The sequence below is a fragment of the Coregonus clupeaformis genome, chromosome 21 (genome assembly GCF_020615455.1).
Source record: "Coregonus clupeaformis isolate EN_2021a chromosome 21, ASM2061545v1, whole genome shotgun sequence".
Classification (NCBI taxonomy): Eukaryota; Metazoa; Chordata; class Actinopteri; order Salmoniformes; family Salmonidae; genus Coregonus; species Coregonus clupeaformis.
Window position 1 is genome coordinate 16,899,509 of NC_059212.1, and position 8,490 is coordinate 16,907,998.

The window sequence follows — 8,490 nt, forward strand, 5'->3', positions numbered from 1 at the left end:
AAAAAAATAAAAAAAATAGAAGAAAAATAGAAAAATAACAAATAATTAAAGAGCAACAATACAATGGGTGACATGTCTGGTGAGTATGCAAGCCATGGAAGAACTGGGACATTTTCAGCTTCCGGGAATAGTGTCCAGATCCTTGTGACATGGAACAGTGCATTATCATGCTGAAACATGAGGTGATTACAGCGGATGAATGGCACGACAATTGGCTTCAGGATCTCGTCACGGTATCTCTGTGCATTCAAATTCCCATCGATAAAATGTAATTGTGTTCGTTGTCCGTAGCTTATGCCTGCCCATACCATAACCCCAACGCCACCATTTGCACTCTGTTCACAACGTTGACATCAGCAAACCGCTCGCCCACACGACGTCATGCATGCCGTCTGCCCACTACAGTTGAAACCGGGTGTCATCCATGAAGAGCACAGTTCTCCAGCGTGCCAGTGGCCATCGAAGGTGAGCATTTGCCCACTGAAGTCGGTTACGACGCTGAACTGCAGTCAGGTCAAGACCCTGGTGAGGACAACGAGCATGCAGATGAGCTTCCATGAGAAGGTTTCTGACAGTTTGTGCATAAATTATTAGGTTGTGCAAACCCACAGTTTCCTCAGCTGTCCAAGTGAGAAAAAATAGCTTTTATTAGCACCCTTATGTAGACATAGCTCCATGGATCCATTGAACAGATGTGGGTGGAGCTATGTCTACATAAGGGTGCTAATAAAAAAAGCTCTCAAAAGCTCTAACGAAGGCCTTGAGGTCAATACGTAAAGCTTATTAAGGAGCAGTGATACTAGCAAGAGCAGTGTGCGGGTTTCTTCTTTTTTCTCATCTTATTCAACTGTTACCATGCACCTGCAAAAAAGATAGCGCAGATGTGCGAGTGCCTTTTTTTATTTTGAATCAGCTGTCCGGGAACTGGTCTCAGTCACCCGGGTGAAGAAGTAGGATGTGGCGGTCCTGGGCTGGCGTGGTTACATGTGGTCTGTGGTTGTGAAGCCGGTTGGACGTACTGCCAAATTCTCTAAAACGACATAGGAGGCGGCTTATGGTTGAGATATTAACATTCAATTCTCTGGCAACAGCTCTGGTGGACATTCCTGCAGTCAGCATGTCAATTGCACGCTCCTTCAAAACTTGAGACATCTGTGGCATTGTGTTGTGTGACAAAACGGCACATTTTAGAGTGGTCTTTTATTGTCTCCAGCACAAGGTACACCTGTGTAATGATCATGCTGTTTAATCAGCTTCTTGATATGCCACACCTGTCAGGTGGATGAATTATCTTGGCAGAGGAGAAATGCTCACTAACAAGGATGTAAATAAATGTGTGAGAAATAAGCTTTTTGTGCATCTGGACATTTTATTTTATTTCAGCACATGAAACTTGGGACCAACATTTTACATGTTGCTTTTATATTTTTGTTCAGGGCAGCTGTCTCTAAGGTGCAGGGTAGAGTACCGGGTGGTAGCAGGCTAGAACAGTGACTTAGGTTCAGGGCAGGGTCCTGGGCGGAGGTCGGCTAGTGGTAACTATTTAATAGTCTGATGGCCTGGAGATAGAAGCTGTTTATCAGTCTCTCAGTCCCAGCTTTGATGCAACTGTACTGTCTCCGCCTTCTAGATGGTAGCGGGGTGAACAGGCCGTGGCTCGGGTGGCTGAGGTCCTTGATGATCTTACATTTTACATTTTAGTCATTTATCTTGTTGGCCTTCCTGTGACACCGGGTGTGGTAGATGTCTTACAGGGCAGGCAGTGTGCCCCCGGTGATGGGTTGGGCTGACCGAACCACCCTCTGGAGAGCCCTGTGTTTGTGGACGGTGCAATTGCCATACCAGGGGGTGATACAGCCCGAAAGGATGCTCTCAATGGTGCATCTGTAGAAGTTTGTGAGGGTCTTAGGGGCCAAGCCACATTTCTTCAGCCTCCTGAGGTTGAAGAGGCACCGCTGCGCCTTCTTCACCATGCTGTATGTGTGTAGGGACCATTTCAGTTTGTCAATGATGTGCACGCCGAGGAACTTTTGACCCTCCCCACTGTGGTCCCGTCGATGTGGATGGGGGCGTGCTCTTTTTGCTGTCTCCTGTAGTCCACGATCAGTTCCTTTGTTTTGTTGACGTTGAGGGGGAGGTTATGTTCTTGGAACAACTCTGCCAGGGCTCTCACCACCTCCCTGTAGGCTGTCTCATCATTTTTGATAATCAGGCCTACCACTGTTGTGTCGTCAGCAAACTTGATTGAGTTGCAGTCATAGGTGAACCGGGAGTGCAGGAGGGGGCTGAGAACGCAACCCTGTGTGGCCCTCATGTTGAGGATCAGGGTGGCAGAGGTGTTGTTGCTTACCTTCACCACTTGGGGTCGGCCTGTCGGGAAGTCCAGGACCCAGTTGCACAGGGAGGAGTTCAGACCCAGGGCCCTGAGCTTAGTGATGAGCTTGGAGGGTACTATGGTGTTGAAGGCTGAGCTGTAGCCGCACGCATGGAGAATTATTGATTGATGTGTACATCAACCTAATGGTGTCACAAGTTTAAATTAGTGGTTTTCTTTAGTTAATGATTAGAAAATTAAAAAGCTGTATATGTATGTACGCAGTATTTGCAATACACAAATACTGGAATGTGTGTGCTTGCATGGTATAGTACATCCAGGTAACATGGAAAGGCACTATTACTGACCCACTAGTGCTCTTTTCATGCTCACTGGACAAATTAAGCTTCAAATTGAACCTAATGTAAAGACAAGGCATGAGCAGCAGAACTGTCAAATTAAATTATTTTATAATTGCAGTAAGTACTAGTGATATTCAGTTAAAATGAGGACAGCCGCCCTTTAATAACACGGAATTTCATTGACATGGACTGCTGTTGGAATATGCATTGGGAATGGGATCATTCATTTGTGAAGGCTAAGGATGTTATATAGCAGTGCACCTACAGTATACCTGCTATTCACTCTCCACTTCCCATCACAGTGTCACGATCGTTGAGAGACGGGTCAGACCAAGGTGCAGCGTGGTATGCGAACATGTTTATTAAATCAAATAAATATTAAACAAAACAAGAAACAACGTAACGTGAAGTCCTCAGGCTAAACACATACAAGCCTAACACAGAACAAGATCCCACAATTAAGGTAGGCAAACAAGCTACTTAAGTATGATCCCCAATCACAGACAACGAGCGACAGCTGTCTCTGATTGGGAATCACACCCGGCCAAACATAGAAATACACTACCTAGATCACAAACATAGAATTTCCAGCATAGATTCTCACGCCCTGACCAAACCAACTAAAAACAACCAGCCTCTCAAGGCCAGGGCGTGACACACAGAGAAATCCTCAATTGTATCTACAATACTATACTGGATGTGGTGGGTGGGTGGTATTGTAGAAAAACATACAAATACATAATTCAAGCAAACATGCTACACAAGCCCACGCTATAGGTAGATAAATAACACAAATTAAGCCATAAATCATTTCAAAGGATGGTCACACACATCCTTAATGTTGTCATTGCACAATTAACTGTGCTTCACCTATAATCTGTTTTAATTGGTCTTTGACATCTCAGAGTTAGTTTGGCTTATTGCAATGCAGACGTAGAAACAAAGAAGACATAACCATAGCATCCACAGACAAGCCTCTGTGCCGCCTCACATCAAACATTTATCACTTGCAAATTGTTTGTTGTTGGACTGTTTTTCGACTAAGCTTGGCTGGTACTCTGCTGACAGGTGGACTGATTGAAGGTTTGTGGAAATGCATCAGAAAATAGCACAGTTGTGTAACAAATCAAAACCTAAGGAAAGGAAAACACAAAATGCTTTCCTGTGTGGCAGATGCATAACAAGTCTTCTCACATGTGCTGCATATATACTTTTTTGTTTTTTACAGAGTGATTGAAGTTTTTTTTCATGTTGTTTTCTCACACAAAATATCAAAATAACTGAATCATTCAAAAGTATTTAAAGTACAATATTGAGAGCAACTGGAAGTTAGAACTACAGCTCTGCTTGTGTGAGGGTGTTTACCAAGTGACAAATGTTATGTAACAGTGTCATAGATTGTGAGAATCAAATGCTCTTAAGCAGCTTGTCATTGTAATATACTCTAACTGCACAAAACAATGTCCTCAAAATGCTATTATGACCTATGGAGATACAGTTGTGGCTTTCCTGCTTTCATAAAGCCATGTTAAAATGGATGTCTTTCAGTTGTGAGGTATGACAGAGACAATTTAGCCTTTTCAGCTCAGAATCAGCAATGTAGTTTTGAGTCCTCTGGTTTGCATCGGAAGCGGACAGAAATACTCAATTCATACACACAGTGGAAATGAGAAAAGAACAATGTGGAAAATAATATTGTGCTTGTAGCCATTCCATCAAATTGCATTAGGGGATTTCACAGCCAGAAAAACATGACTCATTATTCCTGTTTCCTTAATATCGTTTCTTCTTATCTTTTCAAGGGGAAACAACATGGCAACCTGCTCAGACCAGACCACTCATGAAATCTCCTGAGGATCCTCTGAGCAAATGAACAACCAGCTCTTCTCCCCTCTGTCCAACATGGAAATTGACCTTGGTTCTACTCCCTAGTGGACAGACTGAAATAAACCATGGACTTTAGGAGAAATCTCTGGACTGGTCTGATCTGCACCTAGTACTGTCTTACTGTCGAGACGCTGTTGTGGCTTCTTGGTACACTGTTTGCCCAAGGTACAGTGGAGGACTTAGAGAAGCACGTTCTCTACCATGAGAATTCCTGCCACCACTGCCTGCCTCTGCCCTTTGCTGATCTGCCTGTGCTTTGTCCAGAGGAGCTATGGGACATCCCAGCCCAGGCCCAATGTCAGAGCACCCAGGAACCAAACCAAACACCCAGACGGAGAGAAGGACGTGCACCACCGGCCCAAGAGGGGCTGGATATGGAACCAGTTCTTCGTTTTAGAGGAACATATTGGACCTGAAGCTCAGCATGTTGGAAAGGTAGGTATGCTATTCATGTTCTCCTTTAATGGCATTCTTTTGATGTGAGGGATTTTCATGCAAAGAGGAAATCGGTAGGCAGTCCGCAGACTGGTACATATTGCAGTCCGCAGGTGGTTTTGCATAATACTAAGTCAATGATTGCTACTGGACCTGGTTGTGCATACAGAGCAACAGCCATTTGGGAACAATTTTGTACCAGGTTATTTGAGACATACAGTACGTTTAAAAAAGCTTAGAGTAATTCTCTTTCTTTTGGAAAATATTTTGAGTTTATAGCTTTAATCTCTGTTTACTTTCAGCAAAAAAATATACATTTCTATGATAAATAATCCAAATTGGTAAACTTATTATGCAACGATAAACTATAAAAAAAGAAAAAAGAAAAAAAAAAGAAAATATTTTTCTCTGAATTTGAATGAAGAATTTTATTTTTGATACATTTGATAAATTGTTTGTATGGTCATGGTCAGGGTAATTAATCCTTATTGAATACGTGAACATGGCAACATTAGGGTCTTAAATCTGCCTTATGATACAGCTTACCACAGGAACCACATCTTTTGATATTGTGTAGCAGTGGCTTCTTGAAATGCACGAGTTGTAGCGGGTGAACTAATCCACTGTGACACTGACATTGTATGACATTGACACTATGTACCGAAGGTGAGGGTAAACTGGGACTTGTGGGAGATGTGGGTTGAAAGGCTGGTAAGAGATGGCTCCTATGAATAATACACACACACACAATACACACACACACACACATTCACATTCCCTGAGGGGGCGAACTGAGAGTGTAAGTCACTCTCCTCAAAGATACTGTGACAGTTGAGGTTTCTTCTTCCACTGAGATGGCACCTCTCTTGGTATTGATTTGGCAATGAGGAAAACAGCAGGCAATTAAGTATCAAGTAGCCATTTTCAACAGCACATAGGCCTACATTTATCAGCTTGTTACAGTGGGTACCACAGATCAATATGATCAGTAGATGTATTTAAATGTTGGCCAACCCTTTGCTATGACCCCATTGTTTGGACCGACAGTCTTTGAGTGTAATACGTAAATGTATGTATTTTTAAATTGCTTTTGGGACAGGTGAAACCTAAGGTGGTTATTCCTGATACTGACACTGTCCTGCATATTTTACACCTTACCAAAGTTCACACAGACATTTCTCTGCCTCCTGTCTCCCCTTAGAGGCTCAGTCAGGATGGAATACAAAGAGTACAGCCCAGGCCATGACAGACCTGTCCTAGAAAACTGTGTTGTACTTTTCACAGGTTCAGATGTGTCAGAGTGATGAATGGATGAAAAAAATATTGTTATCTGAATGATCTCAACTCTGCTCTGCAGTGACTAATTAGCTATACAGTATAGCATTTTGCTTCATCACAGCCACTATAGACACTGAGTGCACAAAAATTAGGAACACCTTCCTAATATTGAGTTGCACCTCCTTTTGCCCTCAGCACAGCCTCAAGTCGTCGGGGCATGGACTCTACAAGGTGTCAAGCGTTCCACAGGGATGCTGGCCTATGTTGATGCCAATGCTTCCCACAGTTGTGTCAAGTTGGCTGGTAGTGGATCTCTACTCCGAATAGCTCATTCCATCTCATCCCACAGATGCTCAATTGGATTGAGATCTGGAGACTGGGCAGGCCACTACAGTAAGCTGAATTCACTGTCATGTTTCTGGAACCATTCCTGGACAATCCTAGCCTTGTGGCATGGGGCATTATCCTGCTGAAAAAAACAATTTGCAGATGGATACATTGCTGCCATGAAGGGATGTGTCACGATCGTCAGGGAGAGACCAATGCGCAGCGTGTTGAACGAACATGGTATTTATTATCTTCAGTGATAACATACACATACCAACAAAACAATAAACGACTCGTAACGTCCAACGGTAACAATGACCAACACGGAACAAGAACCCACAAACCCAAAGGGAAAACAGACAGTATAAATATGGCTCCCAATCAGAGACAACCAACGACAGCTGACACTCGTTGCCTCTGATTGGGAGTCACTCTAGCCAACATAGAAATAGACACAACTAGAACTACCAACATAGAAATAAACACATAGAATGAACACACCCTGGCTCAACATATAGAGTCCCAGAGCCAGGGTGTGACAGTACCCCCCCCTAAAGGCGCGGACTGCGACCGCGCCTCCACTAGAACAAAACAGGGGAGGGCTGGGTGGGCATACCTCCTCGGCGGCGGTTCTGGCTCCGGCCTTGCCCACCACCCTCCAATAAACCCCCCATAGCGCCCCTGGTCCAGTCTGGCCCCGATGGCTGGAGCTGAACTGGACTTAGCAGGAGCGGTTAGCTTCAGCTCCGTAGTGGAGCAGTTGACTGGTACCTTCCCAGGCACCGGTGACCCAGGCACGGGTTGTGCTGGACTGACGACGCGCACCCCTGGCTTGGTGCGTGGAGGAGGAACGGGCCTTACCAGGCTGACGACGCGCCCCCCTGGCCTGGTGCGTGGAGGAGGAACGGGCCTTACCAGGCTGACGACTCGCACCCCTGGCTTGGTGCGTGGAGGAGGGACGGGCCTTACCAGGCTGACGTCTCGCACCCCTGGCTTGGTGCGTGGAGGAGGGACGGGCCTTACCAGGCTGACGTCTCGCACCCCTGGCTTAGTGCGTGTGGCAGGAACAGGCCGGGCCGGGCTGGCGACGCGCACCGTAGACTTGGTGCGAGTGGCAGGAACAGGCCGGGCCGGGCTGGCGACGCGCACCGTATACTTGGTGCGAGTGGCAGGAACAGGCCGGGCCGGCGACGCGCACCGTATACTTGGTGCGAGTGGCAGGAACAGGCCGGGCCGGGCTGGCGACGCGCACCGTAGACTTGGTGCGTGGAGCAGGGACAGGCCGGACTGGGCTGGCGACGCACACCGTAGGCTTGGTGCGTGGAGCAGGGACAGGCCGGACTGGGCTGGCGACGCACACCGTAGGCTTGGTGCGTGGAGCAGGGACAGGCCGGACTGGGCTGGCGACGCACACTGTAGGCTTGGTGCGTGGAGCAGGGACAGGCCGGACTGGGCTGGCGACGCACACCGTAGGCTTGGTGCGTGGAGCAGGGACAGGCCGGACTGGGCTGGCGACGCACACCGTAGGCTTGGTGCGTGGAGCAGGGACAGGCCGGACTGGGCTGGCGACGCACACCGTAGGCTTGGTGCGTGGAGCAGGGACAGGCCGGACTGGGCTGGCGACGCACACCGTAGGCTTGGTGCGTGGAGCAGGGACAGGCCGGACTGGGCTGGCGACGCACACCGTAGGCTTGGTGCGTGGAGCAGGGACAGGCCGGACTGGGCTGGCGACGCACACCGTAGGCTTGGTGCGAGGGGCCGGAACAGGCCGGACCGTACTGGGGACACACACCACTGGCTCTACCTCGGGATCTGGAACGGGCCGGACCGGACTGGTTACACACCCCAGTACCTCTCGCCGTGCCTCTACACCTTCCATCCCTGCTT

The 8,490-nt window shown here is 47.2% G+C and overlaps 1 protein-coding gene across 4 annotated transcripts in view; it reads left to right on the forward strand.

Moving 5' to 3' along the window:
* cdh18a (cadherin 18, type 2a) overlaps positions 1 to 8,490 on the forward strand; it is a 69,225-nt gene that overhangs the window by 25,651 nt on the left and 35,084 nt on the right. For all 4 annotated transcript variants that reach the window (XM_041842119.1, XM_041842121.1, XM_041842118.1 and 1 more), the window contains one exon: positions 4,479 to 4,998. In XM_041842119.1, the coding sequence (XP_041698053.1) occupies positions 4,765 to 4,998 (234 nt within the window). In that variant the 5' untranslated portion in view covers positions 4,479 to 4,764. The remainder of the gene's footprint in view (positions 1 to 4,478; positions 4,999 to 8,490) is intronic.